The sequence below is a fragment of the Pseudorasbora parva genome, chromosome 7, assembly GCF_024679245.1.
Source record: "Pseudorasbora parva isolate DD20220531a chromosome 7, ASM2467924v1, whole genome shotgun sequence".
Lineage (NCBI taxonomy): Eukaryota > Metazoa > Chordata > Actinopteri > Cypriniformes > Gobionidae > Pseudorasbora > Pseudorasbora parva.
In genome coordinates, this window is record NC_090178.1 from 17774595 (window position 1) to 17795083 (window position 20489).

The 20489-nt window shown below is 36.8% G+C and overlaps 1 protein-coding gene across 1 annotated transcript in view; it reads left to right on the top strand.

Moving 5' to 3' along the window:
- snap91a (synaptosome associated protein 91a) overlaps positions 1 to 20489 on the top strand; it is a 64800-nt gene that overhangs the window by 6960 nt on the left and 37351 nt on the right. Inside the window, exon 2 of the mRNA XM_067448383.1 lies at positions 18784 to 18926. Within this exon, the coding sequence (XP_067304484.1) occupies positions 18784 to 18926 (143 nt within the window). The remainder of the gene's footprint in view (positions 1 to 18783; positions 18927 to 20489) is intronic.

A 20489-nucleotide genomic window follows, 5' to 3' on the forward strand; every position in this document is an offset into this window, starting at 1 on the left:
TGTTTGTGAACAAATTGATTGAGTGAATGATTCAACGACTCAACAAGACGGACACTTGTTTCTTTCCCAAAGGATTCAGCGTTTAACCATAGACTGTAAAAAAATGGATGACAGCCCTTCACTACCTTCCATTGAAGAAAAGTGAAGCTGCCAATGTCCGAATATGGCACTGACATCTTCGCTGATTTGGGACCTGTGTCTCCTCAGTAGTGAACTCTGGACCTGAGTCTGTTCAGTAGAGAGCAGGAAGTAGAGCTGCGATATCAAAACCCCACCCGCACTGTAGTTATGGAAATGAACATTAAAGCTAAAGCTCCAATCTCCTCCTGAAAATCCTGGTAAAAGCCTGTTGATGCCTCAGTGACAACTTTGCTCAGAGAAGCCGTCAATCATGACATCACACCCCTGTTTTTATAGCATTAAATAACTAACAAAAACCAAACATAGTTTTTAAAAAAATAAACACTTAAACTTAAATCAGCATGATAAAACTACCTAAAATGACAGAAACCATCTGTGGGGAAAAAATATTTGAAGTGTAATTTGGTTGTTTAGTTTATCTTGCGTCCCATTAGAATACATGGAGAGGGTGGGTTTTGTTAGCTATACCAGGATCAACCACCTGGGGGTCAATAGAGACGTTTTGGCTTCACTTTTCAAGACATCGGCAAGCTTGGTTTAAACTAATTGGTTGATTGAATGATTCTCATAAAATACTCGTAAAGACAGTCACTTATCGCCATCTACTGGTGTACTGATGTAACCTACAGAAAGAATCACTAAACTTTAACCACCACTAATGCACAGACTGACAAAAACGCACAAAGGCTGAGTAAAACAAACCGGGAAAAGTTCCAGTGTTGTTGAACTGTTATTTCAGCATTTTAAAGCTGAAAAAGCTGCAAATGTTAGTAATGTTAGTATGCTTAATTATCCAAATGAAATGAAAACATTGTTTGCATTGGCTGCTGATTATATATGTTGCTTGCTTTGTTTATCATCTCTAATTGGATGCATGTTTGCTGTACTATGTATATTTATAGGTGAGTCGAACAATCAAGTAATGAAACATATTCATAGGCATCTGGTTCGTCAGTGTTTGCTGATGCTATTTTTAGTGACTAGGTGTAGAATGACCATGTGGGGTTAGACAATCTGGGCAGAGTGTCAAGCTCTAACTCACACTTGAGTTTCAAACATCAGCAGTATAATGATAAAGATCTATTTTGTCTAAAGGCCATAGGGAGATATTTGACTGACTCAGGCTAATCGGGAGGGATTTAAGGAGATGGAAATCATTCTGAATCAATCCACACCTGAGTGCCACAAAAAAAATTAAGAGGCTATTGAAACCGCCAGTGTGTCATTTCAACCGAAGTGCTGGTTTAAGTAGCTTCTCTTACAGCTTAATACTCGTAAAACTTATACTAGCTTAAAATATACTTAAGAAAATAATGCATCCTGGCTTAAATGTGCTCTGTGAATCATTCTCACTCGATCCTTCTCTTTTTCTTTCTTTTTGCCTCTTCCTGTCTGTCTCACTCTAGCTCGCTCTTTCTTTCCAACTCTTTCAGCAACTACAAATCAAATGGTGCAATGTTGGCGATACTCTGTCTGCAGTGTGTGAAAGTAAGGGAGTGAAAGCTGCACTGATGTCTCTCAGCAGGAGAAATCAGCATTGCTGCGATGTCACAGTATTAAAACGCGGCTTTCGGCCAATCACGGCAAAGCGTAGTGGGCTGGCAGAGTGTTTTCAGCATCCTGGACAGGGACACCCTTACAGGAAAAAAAAGAAAGAACTAACACCTCACTCTATTCTTATAGTCTGTCCATTCCCATTTTTCAAGTCCCCCCCAGCACAGCTGACTTAGAGGTCACCGCGTCCTTGAAGCAATATTCATTGTGCATTAGTCACTGTGTGTGCTAATTTAATGAGTCATTTATGCTGCTCTTACAAGCACGCGCACATATTTGCATTCGAGTGTAGCGAGACTCTTCTGCCCATTCACTGCGCAGATGTTTGGAGTGCAGTTTGCTTAGTGGTGAATGTGCTAAATTTGGCACCTGGTTAATCAGGCTACAATCACACTGGCAGTTATGTACATGGCATCAATGGGTGCTGTTAGTACACCGCTGTGCCATGAATAATGCAAGAGAGATGTGTTTTCTGTGTAATCTGTCTGGTGGGCCCCCAGGAGCCTTTAAGAGACGGTGCAGGGTGCAAGGAACCGGACCAGGTCTGCCATTAAAGATTAGGCTACGCAGGATTCTTTCTCACATTAGAGAAGTCAAACAGATTGAGATTATACGTGTCATGCCGGAGACAGATTAGGTTTTCCGAAGGGGAAGGGGGTTAGAATAGGTCAAAGGACTACAGATTAGTTTGGAGAGGTAAAATAGAGCACAGAGATTATAATAGCACATTCATGTTTATCTGATTTTGAGATGCTCAGTCAACATAAAGCGTGTTTGCAAGCTGTTTTGCTTTTGTACAGTGGCTCATTTCAGAGTAAGTGTTACACACATTCAAAAATAAATAATACAGTAGGGATGTGTGATATATCCCCATTTGTTTCATTTATTGTTCAATATTAGATTTTAGTTTTTAGCCTACTCATTCCCTCTATTTTTACATTAAGATTACCTTTACCATCGTCTCTCCTTTAAAGATCCATAAAAACTGAAAATGTAAAATGTAAAAAAAAACATTTTAATAACACTTTAAAACAATTAGTTCGATTTTTTTGTCGACAAATACATTTTTTAATATTGTTATAAAATAAATCATTTTTTTGTATTATAAATTTGTATTTTTGTATTTGTTTATTTAGGTAAATGAATATTGTAATTATAATTTTTATATTCTAAATAAGAATAAACATTTTAAACATTTTATTAACACTTTAAAACACATTCACTTGCATCATTAAAAATAAAAATTGTTTAAAAAAGTGTTTTATTTAGACAAATTAATCTAGTAATTGGGCTTAAAATCAAAATAATTATTGACTTATCAGTATCGGCCAGGTTGCTAATAATACTGGTGCATCCCTAAATACAGGTGCACAAATTTATAAATTATTAAAACCTGATGTTGACACAAAGTTGCTCCCTAAAATATTGATCTTCTCTCCAAAAAGATGACATTTTGAGCACAGTTCAGTCTGATAAAGTCTTTTTGGAAGAAAGATGAAAAATATATTTTTGGTAGCAAAAGTGTGCCGACATTATATTTAGATGTATTATTTTATGCATTTCCGAATGGAAATAAAAATGTAGGGCGAGACTTGATTTTGTCCATTAGGATGATATAGGGTCCATTTGGATTTAATTTAATGCAAAAATCTTTTGATTAAATCACACTTCAACACATTTAAGCAAAATCTGTCACAGTAAACTATTGAGTTATGGGCCTTTTATATGGTGGCTAAAGAGCAGACTCGTTATTTGACTTTTTCCCAACATTATTAGCAAATTGTCTTGTAATGAGAATCGTTTTTCAAGACAAGCTAAGGGTGATTTACTATTTGTAAAATGTGAAAATATTTCCTGGTTGTCAGGTTTTCTAACGATTGCTTTAATCATGATTATATATATATGAACATGATATAGAAGCATGAAATCACATCTGCACTACAGAAAGGAAGATATTCTCCTGTACAGGCTGGTTTACGCTGGTTTCTTCTTGGATGCTATGTCGCCACGCTGCTTGCCAGTGAGGGCACATGGGCAATCTCTCAGTTTTTTTTTTTTTTTTTTTTTTTTTTTTTTTTTTTGCTCGAGGGAGAGGACTATAAATAAAGAGAGCTTTTCATGCTCCATTCATGTGCAGCGGAATATGACTGTTTTGCTCTCAAAACACACATTCAGCACACTAATTCAGCTCTCATTTTACTTAAACGCTCTACCTTAAAACTGTTATTCATTTCAGCATCCGTTTGCATAGCTCTATTTAATGGAGATGGCTAAATTATTTAAGTAAAAACAAGTAGCTAATAGCTTAGCATCTTTGAGCAAGGGGAATGTTCGTAAAGATTATGCAAAGATATTAAAACCTGTCTAAAACAAGAAGATAACTACACCATTAAGCATTAGCATGTACAGATATAATTGCTTGTTATGAAAGGTAAAGTGGAGAGAGTAATGCAAATTTGCATGCTAAGATTAGCATGCAATTTCATCTGGTCACATCGTTGTAAACCTGTACAACGATGTGACCAGATGAAAATTGCATGCTAATCTTAGCATGCTAATTCTAAACAACTGTCACATGATATTTAACTCATACTGTACTTCACAAAGCATTCTGACATCCAAATATTTCTCAAATAACATATAGGCCAGCCTGTTTTTGTGATATTGCAATATTAGGCTACTAACAATTCTGGTTCTGTAACTAACAAAGAATGCACTTAAATGTAAGTAAATGGACACCTACCTCGTCAGAACTCCCCCAGCCACAGAGCATACTGTGTAACACTACACAAGCAATATACATTGTAATGTAATTGCACATTTCATTATTAGAATATATATCTATCTCTCTTCAGATTATTTGCATGCAGTTATTGAGTCTATATTCTGTTCTCATGTGTCTTTTATTTTGAAATTTTGTGGACTGTGATTGGTTCCTGTTCAGTTGCCTTGTTATCAGGAGCCTGTTCTTCGTACTTCGCTAACTCAGTTAGCTGGATTTGATTGTAGACGATTTGGCTTGCTTTCGGATTGTTTGGTTCTTCAAAGCTCATGGACTTGCTGTCATAGCAACAGGTCCATAAGCTTAAACCTGCTCGGAGCAGGCTTTTTTCATGTAAACAGGATTAGATTGCATCTTGAGGTGATACTTAAAATCTGTCCCAGCCACTGCTACTTTATAACAAGACTTCATTACTGAACCAGGGGTAATAATAATTTAAAATAGTAATAAATATAAAAGTTTATTTGAAAATAATATTTTAAAATTTTGTAAAATTTGCGTATAATACTATAGACACAGTCACTTGATTGACAGATTTAATTGTGAATTGTGATGGAATAATTACTTAATAGTGGTATTGGAGGTTTACACACATTGGCCCTCATTTATCAAAAGTGCGTACACCAAATTTCCAGCGTACACCTTGCGTACACCCAAACCCACGGTGACTTTGAGATTTATCAATATGGACGTTGGCGTACGGCACGCTCAAATCCTACGCCAGCTCAGGAGGTGGTGTACGCACGTTTGAGTTAGTGGGAAAATGCGCCGAAAAGCAATTCCTAACACCACAAAACGCACTGACAAGATATGCTATATTATGACCCACTGTTAAAAACCACAACAACAACATTCAGTGTTTATTTTTGTGCAACATGAACGTCAATGTTTAATTTGTGTGACTTTACCAAAGCGTTTGATTTGTAGGCATATGTATTCCTCCAGTCGCGAGCCTGTGCGCTTCATCTGACGTTTCAGGCCCGCCTGGCCCGGCAGCTGCACACGGACTGGGACTAAAATAATTCAGACTGACAAAATAATAAAAATGACATTCTTCTTTTAAACAATAATAGTAATAAAATCAATAAAAACGACACTCTTCTTCTAAATAACAAGCGTCATTAAGAATAATAATCATAATAATAAGAATAAGAATCTTACAAATTGTCATGTAATTATTAATGTGAATGAATCTTACTCCACATCACATCATCATCACTATTGTACACCCCAATACATGTGCCGTGATACGAAATTAAATGCTAATTGTTTCAAAACGTGCTGTAAAATAATGCATTGTGATGGTAATTTATCATCCAAACAGCTTTAAACTGCTGGAGTGCGCTTCTCAACCTCCTAAGAGTACTCGTAATTTGGGTCCATATTTTGTTTTTGTAGGTGCCTTTAATCCCACTCTTTAAACTCCCAAATAAAACAATTTCGTTTTTTTTTTCACTTATTCCCTGGTGATGGTCTCGATGGGCGCGTCTCAATCATCTCACTAGTTCAGTAGTCAGGGCACTGATCAGGGAGTCAGCCATTGGCCCTCATTTATCAATCTTGCGTAGAAACGGGCGTATATGTTGGCGTAAGATTATGCTTACACTCCTCTCACCGCCTGATTTATGAAACTGTGCGCACCTCTGCAATCCAGGTGTACGCAATACTTGCCCTTGATAAATGCGGCGGCTGAAAACGATCGTCATTAGAATAACACGCCCCTATATATTCAAGTCTCCGCCTCTCCCACGCCCTCATTTTACGTCATGGACAAACAGAAGACGGCAAAGAAGCGAAACTTCTCCGACGTGGAGATCGGGCGCGCTCAATCATCTCACTAGTCCACTAGTCAGGGCACTGATTAGGACATAAGTCAATGGGCTAACTCTCTGATCAGTGCCCTGACTAGTGGACTAGTGAGATGATTGAGACGCGCCCATCGAGACCATCACCGGGGAAGTGAAAAAAAACAAAAAACGAAATTGTTTTATTTGGGAGTTTAAAGAGTGGGATTAAAGGCACCTACAAAAACAAAATATGGACCCAAATTACGAGTACTCTTAGGAGGTTGAGAAGCGCACTCCAGCAGTTTAAATATGTTTGGATAATAAATTACCATCACAATGCATTATTTTACAGCACGTTTTGAAACAATTAGCATTTAATTTCGTATCACGGCACATGTATTGGGGTGTACAATAGTGATGATGATGTGATGTGGAGTACTACCATTCATTCACATTAATAATCGCATGACAATTTGTAAGATTCTTCTTCTTATTATTATTATTATGATTATTATTCTTAATGACGCTTGTTATTCAGAAGAAGAATGTCGCTTTTATTGATTTTATTATTGTTTAAAAGAAGAATGTCATTTTTATTATTTTGTCAGTCTGAATTATTTTAGTCCCAGTCCGTGCGCAGCTGCCAGGCCAGGCGGTCCTGAAACATCAGATAAAGCTCACAGGCTCGCGACTGGAGGAATACATATGCCTACAAATCAAACGCTTTGGTAAAGTCACACAAATTAAACATTGACGTTTATGTTGCAAAAAAATAAACACTGAATGTTGTTGTTGTGGTTTTTAACAGTGGGTCATAATATAGCATATCTTGTCAGTGCGTTATGTGGTGTTATGACTTGTTTTTCTGCGCATTTTCCCACTAACTCAAACGTGCGTACACCACCTCCTGAGCTGGCGTAGGATTTGAGCGTGGCGTATGCCAACGTCCATATTGATAAATCTCAAAGTCACCGTGGGTTTGGGTGTACGCAAGGTGTACGCTGGAAATTTGGTGTACGCACTTTTGATAAATGAGGGCCATTGTGCAGTTAAAGGTGGGGTAAGTGTTATTTCAAAACCGTTTTAGTAAAATGACTCGGGCCGAGTGGAATAACAAACTTGTAGCCAATCAGCAGGTAAGGGGCGTGTCTACTAATGATGGTGAGAAGAGAGGCTCAGTGCACAACATTATTCAAAACACACGAGTCACACAGGACGGACATTAGCCGAGAACTAGTCATATATATGCTGGCTTTTGCTTCACTATGCTCGTGTGTCATGTTCGCTTGTTTGTCCATTTGTGATCCTATTGTGGCTCACTTCAGCGATGATAAAGACCCGTTCATTTTCACACCGTATGGAGCATCTAAATCTCCTCCCTGTGTGCTTCAAGCATCAGCTCACAAAATATGTCCGACAAGTCTTGTCATAACTGTAATATGTCGTTAGCTGGACTGTCGTGATCGTGTTCTGTCAAGTTGTTCATGAGAACGGTTTGTGTTTTTGTGATCGCTATAACTCTAATCTGGTCATAACTGTAATCTGTCGTTAGCTGGAATGTCGGCTCGTGTTCTATCGAGTTGTTCAGGAGAACGGTTTGTGTTTTTGTAATGGAAGGGGTGACTTTTTTCATTGAATTTTCAACCTGGATTAGTTACACACAGATTCTGCCACAGTCGTTGCCTGGGTTATGTATGTGTGGGGCGGAGCTATCAAAATAGGGCCGATACCCTTTTGGGTGTACGGGCGTGTTTGTTTTGGTGATTTAAAATATTAACAACGGTTACCAGAAAGCACTTACCCCACCTTTAATCTCCGCCGTGCATTAATTTTAATGATGACGGATAATATGGGAGTGGCTTGATGCAGCTCAAGAGATGCAGCCAGGTAATTTGATCTCGACCGTTAAGAAACTTTAATTAATACTGTCACATAAAAAATCTGCTTCAAATTAAATTAAAAATGAAATTACAACATTGAAATAAAAATGCAAAGTGTGTACATATTACAAAATCGTGAATATACCTAAATAATTGGGAATCATGTTCATCAAAACAGTGCACATTTAATTGATCTAACTTTAATGTTGGTTTGGTCGTTTCCTTATAAAGGTCCAGAAAATCGTGTTTTTTCTTCTTCTTTTTTGCTTTGACAAGTTTTTTTGCCAGGCGGCTTTTTTAATTATATGATGTCATTACGTTGTCTTGACACCAGCCAATCGCTGCATTGTTGATCGTGGTTTCGAGTATCGATGCATCTGCCCTCTTAAGGGAACACAGACACTAACGGTGATCTCAGATAATTTAATCCAGATATTTTAATCCAATCCGCAAATTCGTTTGGAGAACCACATTAGCCAGAGGTCAGTTATCAGGATTAAAAGATCTGGGATCTGTCAGATCATCTCATATGTATTAAGCGAGGTACGAAGACTGGGCCCCAGGTTTGCTCTTGTGTATTGTTAGCCAATATGTTCTGTGTTAAGCATCGTTCAGTATAACAAGGTATTGATTGGTGAGGTCTTGTTTATAATTAACAGTGATGTCTGAAGATACACATGGGAACAATCAAGGTGAAATTTATGAACATGACAATAAACACAGGAACTAGCAAACCAGTACATAATGAGGCATAGCATGTATGCCTACATATAGATATTTGCAAGAGACATTGTTGTGAAAGCAATATTTTGTTTAACCAAGTACATAAAAAGTAACCTCAGTTAAAGAGCCACATTAAATTATAATATTTACTTAAGTCCAATTAATGATGCTACATGAATGAAATGTTATGTAAATTACTTGACTTATTGGAAAGTGTTTTCGATGCTAATTATATTATAGTTTATTTTAATGTGTTTAAATGTGTTTAAGTGTTAATATGTTTTAATAGCGTGTCCTTATTTAAATATGTGTGAATGAGGATCAATATATTGCTCATATATTTTCATGTTTTTAATCTTTAATATCTATTAGTGCACAATTACCATCGCACACCTGTAGCTAATAGATAGGTGCGTAGGACGAAGGATACCCAGATCCAAAAATCTCAATAAACAAACAAAAGGAAATCCCGCACACTATCAATACTTGCAAAAATCAGAAACGTTTTATTAGCAATGTTTCGATCTCATGACCTTCATCAAGCATAACTGATGCCTGACTTATGCCTGATGGAGGTCATGAGACCGAAACGTTGCTAATAAAATGTTTCAGATTTTTGCAAGTATTCTTTTTTTCAGAAGTGTTGATAGGATTTCCTTTTGTTTGTTTATTGTAATCTTTAATATCTAAAATGACCTTAAATGAACATATTCTGCTAGGTAATTGACTGAGCTTACGGAACGGTTCTCAAAATGCGATCGCAAAACAATGCATAATATATTAATATCTTGTTTAGGATCTTTTAATGATTAAATGTTAACCGTCCAATGAATGGTTTGCCCTTCAAACTAAAGTGTTTTCATTAAATTCAAGAGTATTTTGCGCATAATGTCACAATGTGTTGAGTCACAACCCCTATCAGAGCTGCTGTTAGATCAAGTGGATGTGGTGGTGGATTTTCTTGTACACTCTTTAGTTGTTTTATTAGGAGGATATTCACTGCTAACGGGCTTTTAACTGGCCTCTTGTCTCGCTCACTGCCTGCATACATTACTTAATTAATTGTTGCCGTGTCTTAATATTCAACAAAGGAGACCTGGTTTCCTGACGCCAGGCTAAGTGCTGCAGTTGCCAGGGAAACGGGCGTTTTAAGCGTGTCTATCTCCCCTCCTACTCGTGTCTTTAGAGGAGTGAAAATAACTGGCTCAGCGATGGACCGTTCAGGGCATTTTAACACATGACAAATGTTATATTGGTGCCTGGTTTGTCGAAGTGATCTCGGCATGCATTTACACCACAATGGCATTTACAGTCTGGGTGAAAATGCTTTTGTAGGTTAACATTGAAGTGCGTGTTCTTGGGCTTTCTATCTTGCTAATGGTCACTTTATGCGCATCTGAAACTGTTCGGTGCGTTAATAGGGTGTGAACTATGAACTGGTAGACCAGACTGTTGTGAATTTGGGGTTTGGTTTGCTCAAAGTGCTGAGATGGCTGATTGAAATGTGAACTACTACACTCAGAAAAAAAGGTACAAAAGCTGTAACTGGGGTGGTACCTTTTCAAAAGGCACACTTTTGTTAATTTTAGGTACAATACACTTTATGTACTAATATACCTTTAAAGACTCCTGAACGCTGTCACTTAACAACATGTGACTTCACCTCACTTCAGTACTAACAAACTCACATACTGATATTGCACTGCACTTTATTCTTGTGTTCCATGTAACTACTCATTATAATGCTGTTTGCACATTACACTCCGCACTTCTGTTATCCACGTATTTATTTTTATAGTCTCCAGTTTACTTTATCTCCCTTATTTTATTCCACATCTCTTATTTCTTTTACTTGATTTATTCATAATTCTACATATGTATATATATATATATATATATATATATATATATATATATATATATATATATATATATATATATATATAGCACCTTATCTTATTCCTATTTTATCCTATTCCTATTTTATAATTTATTGTGCTTTTTTTGTTAATTGTTATTTGCTGTCCATGGAGCGGACCTGTTTACATTTCACTGCCGGTTGTATTCTGTATAACTGTGTATGTGACAAATAAAACTCTTGAACTTGAACTTGAACTTGAACTAAAGGTAGGTTAGGTAAGAATTTAACACATATACAAATTTGTTTAAGCTTTCTTTATATGTCAATAAATAATTAAAATGTAGTACTCTGAAAAAGAGAGTATAAAAATCTAGTGACTCTTTAATCTGCAATAAACACCACTCATTATTTTTGTCTGGGACGAAACAAGTGATTGGCTTTGGCGACTGTCACTGTCTCTCGCTCCTATGGCTACCACCGCTTTTGCTACAGGATCTGCCCACATGCGCGCACCCGTTTGATTTGAGCAGTTTAAGAGGCACGAAACCTAGGCAAAATAATGGCAGAAAAAGAGCATTCAAAATTCACAGTGCCGGGTTTTGCAGTCAGAGAAGGCAAAAAAGGAAGACAGTACAAGAAAAGGCTATGCAAAAATTTTTTTTTTGATAAACAAAGATATCAAACGCGAGTAAATATCGGCGTGGCTTTCCAACAATGGCGAGAACTGAGGGACCTCAAGGGGCTGAAAAGCGACTCCTTATCTCCTTATCTCCTTATCTTTAATTTTAATTATACATTTTTTGGTTTATGTTTTCATGAAGCATCTATTACTAGCACACGTAGCTGCCTAATATAGCGAACATAACATTACTTAGCATAAAGTTGCAAAGTTATACACTTAGCGAGCTATTAGTAGAAATGATAAATACTGAATCTGAAAAAAATCTGAAACTTAGGATTCACATTGACAGTTTTTTATTGCAGCCAACACAACTGTCATATTTTTCTTTCATCTTCTCAGCAATACAATGTTTTTTTTGGCAAATGTATTTATTTGTGCAGACGGGGCTAAAAGTCACAAGCGTGCGCGCACACACGTTTGCTTTTGTGAAATGGGGGACATTCCATAGGCGTAATGGTTTTTATACTGTACAAACTGTATTTTCTATCCCCCTACACTGCCCCTGCCTCTAAACCTACCCATCACAGGAAACATTCTGCATTTTTACCTTATCAAAAAAAAACTCATTCTGTATGATTTATAAATGGGTTTCCCGTACAACGACGTAATTCACTGCTTAACTACCATACAATGCATTGTTGAAGAAATCAACTAGTCATGACTGTTTCCCGAAACCGTATAGTCGCAAATCTGTCGTTTCAACCACGTTGGTTAATGATGTCACACAGGTGGTGGAGTAATCACTGCTTTTAATGAATTATTTTGGGATCAAATTCATGCTAGATTTTTTTTGCTTTAAATTATGAACATGTCACCTGAGAACTATCTCATTTTTTCTCAGTAATTTTGCTTTATTTTACAGATTCAAATGGTTGTTCTTACGTAGGATACTAGAGCACGTCCACATATGCGCACACTTCAAAAAAGGTATGACGCAACACATTGCGATCATTCAACATCCAAAGGATGTGATGATAAAAGCCGTGATATCTTTGTGCCCAAGTAGCAGTGCTTCGTCCGTGCTTCCCTATAATATAGTCCTGAGTCAATATCTGCCTAGTCTTAATCAGCATCGCTATGTGTACTTGTGAATACGTAGGCCACAAGAAGTAATTAGGTGGGGTTTTTTTTTGGATCACTTTTACTCTGGACATGCTAGTAGCTGGCAACATAGGATTCCATTCATTATGCTAAGCTAAGTGACAAATGTCTAAGCAACCCTGCCACACTAAAACAATGCATGCACTGAGACAAAAATGCATTTGCCCACATATCTAAATGTAGGAAAGACGTTGAATAAGCCCTATTTCTAAAAACAGTGGAGTGTTCCTTTTAAAAGACATAAGTGACATTTGTTTAATTTGATTGCACTAAATGTCAGCTTGCTTATTTTGCTAAAGATAAGGATTTATTAAGTCCACATGTCATGCAAACAAGAAACTCTGCTTCTAACCACAGGTGGAGAGCTGTCGTTGCAACCACACACGTTTCAGTGCTGTTTTCGAATGTTCTTTGGAACGATGGTTTCGGGAAACAGACTCATTTAACTATCTTGATAACAATGGAACTTATGACAATAGTTGGTTAACAATGCTTTTAGGAAATGCACACGCTCATCCGGGAGAAGTGCCTGTTAGGGAACACAGTTTAGGGCCCAAGTTGTGAAAAATGAAGACCAAGAAACAGGAGTGCGATTAATTAAAGAAAAATGTTTTCTTCAGTGGCCAGCTTCAAGTCTCACAAGGAGTTTTTAGGCCGCGTGTTCTCTGCAAACATACACTTTACACAGCAATTATACTCTTTTCCAAGGTCTAGCTTTATGTTACATTGTTTCTAAATGGCTAAGAGAAAATAGATAGACAGTAAATCTCCACAAATGGTCAGTTAATCAGATGCACGTTTCCATAGTTTACTTGTTGATGCTTTCATCCCTGAAATTAGGCACTTAATGACCTTCCAGGTCGGAAGCAGGCGCCAGCTTGCCTAGAAATCTCCTGGATGCTCAAAATCTACCTCCAATACTGACTCGTTACAAAGAATACGAGCGCACATACACAGATACACAGGTTCTCCAAGGTTAGAGTTGGTGGAGTGTCAACTGAAAACAACATAGTTCTCCAAAACATACAATATGTTCTTCTCCTCATCTTATTCTTTAGTGTTTCAGTAAAAGAAAATAATATAAATGAAAGACAAATCCATATTTCATCTCTGGAAGCCGGGGTAAATGAGTAAACACTGCGCTCCTGGCATGGGCCAGACCCTTAGCCACTCCTCAGGGATCAAATACAAACTTTAGAGAACAAGTGTGAATTATAATATATCAATCAGTTATTATGTCGAAATCATTAATTTAATTAATATAGGATAAATATTGATTAATGCTCCGATTATGGAAGAGACAAGGGGTTTAGCCTCCCCTTCATGACCATACAAAGGATTCTGCCCCTTTATGATGTCATACAAAGCCATACTCTAAAAAAAACTGTATTTGGCAAATAAATACTCCCAAATTATTTACCCCTTTAAGATAAATATAATTATTTATTTTATATATACTTTAATTTAAATTAGATTTTATTCAATTGTGGCTAAAAGAAACAAGCTTGTCTTTGTGTTATTTTAGCAGACGGACAAAAGCAAAAATCCTAGCCTGTCTAAGATAGACTTTGAATTTTGACATCAACTTTTAACATCAGTTACAAAGGTCATAGGAAGCAATAGCTGATTATTAATAGCTCAATAAGAAAACAAACGTCAATGAAAATTGCCGCCATGATAGAAAAACAAAAGTGTGTGGCCGATGGATCTGCTATCGATACTGTAATTTGGTCCTGTTATTGAACAGGGAAAGTGGCCTGTGGGCCAAGTTGATGGTCGATTATAGTTTGGGAGCACATCAGAGGCCATGAGGCTGCAGGGTAGTTTTCTAGCCTGCTACATGAGCTGGCAGTGCACTTGGACGTTTGCTGTTTGACTGCTGTGCTCTGATATCAGTTGTGTACAGCGCTTCGTCTTAGCAAGGTGTTTATTTGTTAAGTTTTGATTATTTGATTTTGTGTTAGCATTCCTGCCGGGTAGTGAGAACCGTGAGATGTGTCATATCTGACTCTACTACTGATTCTCCACCCACAGCCTTTCATCACTCTCCGTAAATAATTTAGGAAGCGAAGGCTAAGTCAGAGATACTGTGTCCTCTGAAATCCTACTGCACAAAACTCAAACTTTTATTACAGTATGACTCATATGTGATTATAATTTGTTTCAAGCACAGCCTTGCTTTATAATTCCCCAGTAAAAGCCCCCCAAAATGCCTGGTACATCAGAAGATTTTCTGCCTCTTTGCATTGATTCTTTACATCTTACAAAGTTTTTGCGACTGAACAAAACTGCTTTATTACCAAACTCATTAAGAAGCCATTTGGTTTATTATATACAGAAGAAATATGATGTTAAGGAGCCACAATGGACCACTTGTATACACATGCCATGTATGTCATTTAAAAGTGTGAGGTTGGTAAGATTTTTAAAATGTACAGTACACTCCAAAAGTTTGGACACATTACTATTTGTAATGTTTTTGAAAGAAATTTCTTCTGCTCATTAAGCCTGCATATATTTGATCAAAAATACAGAAAAAAGTGTAATATTGTGATATATTATTACAATTTAAAATAATTGGTTTTCAATTTATTATAATTTAAATGATCATTTATTTCTGTGAGGCAAAGCTGAATTTTCAGGATCATAAATCCGGTCTTCAGTGTCACATGATCCTTCAGAAATCATTATAATATGATAAATCATTTTCAAAGTTGGAAACAGTTCTGCTACTTAATATTTTTGCTTTTTTTTTTTGCATATTTTTGATCAAAAAAATGCAGGCTTAATGAGCAGAAGAAACTTCTTTCAAAAACATTACAAATAGTAATGTGTCCAAACTTTTGGCCTGTACTGTAAGTCTCTTATGTTGACCATTTCAAGGTGGATTTGACCTCAAATTTCATCCCATCAGTAATGTGCTTTAAGGTGTCAAACCAGGATTTTTAAGCCTTTTTAGAGGGAGGGCTATTATTACGTGTACTATGTGATTATGTAATCTCATCTTGAATTTCATACATGAATGTGTGTGTACCCTTTCTCTTTCAGTCAAGGTGACTGCATCCTATAGCCTGGTGTATGTCCGCCCTATAATATAATTTCCTGTGTGATGGGAGATGAGGCTGCAAGTCATTGTTTCAACGTCTCTTAATTAGATTATAATCAAAATCTGTTAAACAATTTCATGTGAAATTACAGTATATTCCAGGTTATTATTTGCATTACTTTCACGGTAATTTCACAGTAGGACTTTTCCTGTCATAGACTGTAAAAAATAAATAAAAATGGATGTAGTGTCCGTGTCGTCACCCATAGTGTTACGTGTGGTTGTAGTCAGGCAATGAGAGATCCAAGACATCCAAACTAAATGGGTTTGTTTAATAACAGAACTCAGAACAGATACATCAAACACGCTGGAGAGAAACTTCAAAATAAACAAGATCAACATACACTATACAAACGTTAGAACCGACAACGAGTGCAGGGAGTGAGTCCAAACATAAAGGTGTGCTAATGACAAAGACCGGGTGCAGGGAATCCGGGGAGAGCGGGAGAGAGGATGAGGAAGTGCGATCAGGTGCGAGACAGGGAGGATCATGGGAAATGGAGTCCTGGAACAGGAGTGATGTGAGAGACAGGTTTCTGAAGAGTATTTTTGAAGCCTAAAGTCGGTAGTTCACCATCTTGGCACTCCCTGATAACTGTAAATTGGCAAAGAGGCAGGACGTGGGTGGAGCTGAGGGGCCTTCTTGCTGAAACCCTGCCCACTTAGCTCATCTATAGTGGCAATCCACCTGCCACTCAAGTGGCCACACCCTTTATTATGCAGAACCTTAACGCTTAATATAATTTATTATTAGTTATAAAAAAAAATTCACCCCCTTCCCAGTCATAATGAAGGGCAACATTAGCTGTATTGATCAAATCAATTTTTGTACCAGGCTGAAAAAAAAAGTTTACAGAGAAGTTGGGCATTTTAACATGGGCGCGTTGGATTCAAGAGCGAAGATTGCTGCTTGCTAATTGCACATAAAAATATGGTTTATTGTGATTTTACAGTATTGGAAAACACAATTTACTGTAAACAAACAACATCATACTGTATTTCTACAGTGCATGTAAATGTACCGAGCATGTAGTGCGGCATGAATATATTAAGCTGTGGAGTTTCTTGATACTTGTTGATTTTATCTGTGCTGCTGAACTTATGTTTTGCTTCACTTTTAGCAGGTGTTTTTTTTTTTTTTTTAAATTGTCACATTTTTGACTTGGCTAGAACATAAATATGATTAGGAATACAGAGGGTCCAAGATCTCAAGCTAATGGAAGACTGATCACCATTATGGTGACTTAAAAATAATGATGGTGGTAAACAATAACATTTCTTAAAGAGAAATATAGACAGAGAGAAGAGAAATATCAGTTGCACTTTATTTTTCAGTGCACTTACAGTACATGTACTTACAGTGTACTTACCTATGAAAGAACTGGTAATAAAACTACATGGGTTAAGGTTAGGTTTAGGGGTAGGTTCAGGGGTTATTGTACATACAGTACAGGACTGTAAAAGAAAGTGCTACCGAAATACCTACTTATCTGTCCAACTATCTGTTGAACAATGTGTCTAACTATCTCTGTCTATCCATCTGTTTATCTGTTTGTCTTCCTTTCTGCCTTTTTTTGTCTATTTAACCGTCTGTCTGATGGTCGTTATGTCTGTCTGTCTAACTGTCTACTGTATCTGTCTGTATATCTAACTTTATAAATCACCAACTGTGTGTCTAACTATCTTTATGTCTACATTATCAATCTTTCTGTCTAACAATCTAACTAACATTTAACTAACAGGACATTTTCCTGGACCGTTCCTACCTGGTGGAATGACCTGCCGATCTCAATTCGTGCTGCCGAGTCTGTAGCCATTCTTAAAAAACATCTTAAGACACATCTTTTCCATTTGCACTTGACCAATACAGAATAGCACTTACTGATCACCACAGCAACGACCAAAAGCGTACACTCCGGGATCATATCTACGTCTCTCATCCGGATTTGCGCCTTCAGGCGGGTGTGTTACATAGTAATCATAACTATCAGAATCCAGTGTTCTGTATATTGCGTACGTGAGTTTTTGTTGTAGATGGCTATTGCTGCGCGTTTAGCTAGAATACAAAACCAACCCATTGGGCCACTGAATCTGCATTAACGACAACAGCTGTGGCAACAGCCTTAGTCCTAATGGGTTGTAGCTATCTTAGCTATCAAAATCCAGTGTTCGGCACTGTGCGGACGTGAGTTTTTGTTGTAGATGTCTGTCTTTAAAAAAAAAAATAATAATAATTGTGTATTGTGCTAATTAATTGAGATTTCTTACAGCTCTTACAGGTTTTTGGCCTTGTCTGTTCCGTTGCTTCTATTACTCTCCCCTTTTTTGTAAGTCGCTTTGGATAAAAGCGTCTGCTAAATGATTAAATGTAAATGTAAATGTAACTATCCAGCTGTCTGTCTGTCTAACAGTCTATTAGTCTATATAACTGTAAGTATCCAACTATCATTCTATCTATTTAACTATCTGTCTTTCTAACTCTCCAACTATCTGTTTTACAGCCTACCAATCCAACTCTCTGTCAGCCAGTCTCTCTATTTGCCTAACTATCTAATAGCTTGTCTTTCTGTCCATCTAACTACCTATTTCTCCAACTCTGTCCATTTGTCTTCTATTCTGCCTTCCATCTTACTATCTGAATATCTGTTTGTCTTTTTGTCTGTTTATCTATATCTTTTTCATACATCTCTCTCATGTCTATTTATTGCTCTCTTTTAGCATATTTTGCTGCATTGTCAGATGTCACATTGAATGACAAATCAAAAGAGCTGCTTTGTCATGCACTGTTGCATCACAGTTACCATCACCCTGCATTATTCAAAGTTATAACAGCGCTGTAATATTAATCACCCATTCTCTTCCCTTCATATCTGCAATTATTGAATTTATGCCATTCTTTATGGATACTATATGTCTATAATAACTATAGCTATTATTATGAGAATTCTAACTATAATAAATTCAAGAGATTTGCGAACTCTCTCATAGTTTTGCTCTCTGATCCTAAATGTCTTAAATGTTTCAGTTGCTAGCATGCTAAGCACAATTCAGAAACCGGGTGTGTGTTATTCTTACCCCGTTGTCCTGGTCTGTGTGTTATGCCCACTGCTTTTAAACTGTTGAGTTCAAGTTAAGTCTTTAGTTTGCATTTCATATTCCCTCACAGACTTGATCCAGGCAACCCAGGAGTCCAATGTCAATATTCCCCAGATGGCTGATACACTGTTTGAGAGAGCAGGCAATGCTAGCTGGATAGTGGTCTTCAAGGCGTTGGTCGCCACTCACCACCTGATGGTCCATGGCAATGAGGTAAGAAGCAAGCAACTGATCACTGCGGTATTATTTACAAGATACTTGTAAGGTAAAAAGCTTCAAGGCAATGTCATGATATTTTGAATGAAACATTAATATGAAGACAAAGCATCAGGTAAGGTTATGGATAGTTGTGTGCAGTGCTTATACTGAGATCAATTCAGTCCATGCAAGTCTAACTATCCCAATTAGACAAAATATGCATTCTTTCTTAAAGTGGTTTTGTAGACTACCATTCAAAAAAATGCATTCAATTGATCAAAAGGGAAACTTTTTTTAACGATTATTTCAAATGAATTCTGTTCTTTTTACATTTCTATTCATAATAGAATCCTTAAAAAATGAATCATGTGTCACAATTCCACAAATCGTATTAAGCAGAACAACTTTTATCGATAATAATAAGAAACATAACTCGTTGTGCACCAAATCAGATCATTTGACTCTAAAGGCTGGAGTAATGGCTGCTGAAAATACAGGTTTTCAATCACAGGAAAAATACATTTTAAAATATATTCAATTACAAAGTTTTATATTTTATATTAATGGCACTTAAACACTTAAACACAAAAACAGATAGTCTTTTGTTGTTTGTGAAAAATACCTTACTAACTTGAGACGTAATTCCCATTGCAGAATACTCTGAATATATTAAATGTCTCACCATTGTAATTTAAAAGTGGTTTTCGAATTGATTCTAGCTTGGGGTGCAGATGTTTTTCATCACTGAAAGATGTTAATGCAAGGTCGGCATAATATTTATCCTACGTAAACAGTAAAACAAGCATTTGTTAAGCCTTTCCTTAAATTTTAACAATTTTCTGAGGAGCTTATACCCACACCTATTGCACTCAAAGCCTTCCTGCTTCCACTCCATCACCATTATCACACCCATCAGGCTTCACAATAGGAGCAGAGACAGACAGGCGGGCAGATGCTTCAGCCCTCTCTCTCTGCCTCTCGCTCTCGCTTTCTGAAAGCGCAGTTTACTCTTTCAGTCAAGGCTGACGCTGTGCGGTGACAGAGACATCGGCGAGTGAAAGGGCAGATGGCAGTGGAAGGCAGAATGAGATAAAGAGCAAGAAAAATGAACGATAATGGAGAGGGAAGGAATTGAGAGCTTGAGAGGAACTGATAGAAATTCAGAGATGTGCAGCTACAAGGGATAATAATGAATAAATATGAAGCCACATACCTGAATATGCGGGCTGGCTGCATATGAATAAGAGTCACTGTTATAAAAAGTGGCGGGGACAATTATGGAAGTGTGCACATGGACATGCTGGTTGTGACGTCATGGAATGGCAAATGCATGAATATTAATTCAAATAAACTTTTTCCACAAACAAATAATAATTCACCAAAACATTTCGGTCACACTTTAGATTAGGGTACAATTCTCACTATTAATTAACTATAAAAATAAAAAATGAATGAATTTTTGAATGATGATTCCTCTTATGCTTTTGCATTTATTTGATCAAATATACAGGAAATCATTATGACATTATCAAATATTATGAAATATAATTACAAAAAAAAAAAAAAAAAAAAAAAAAA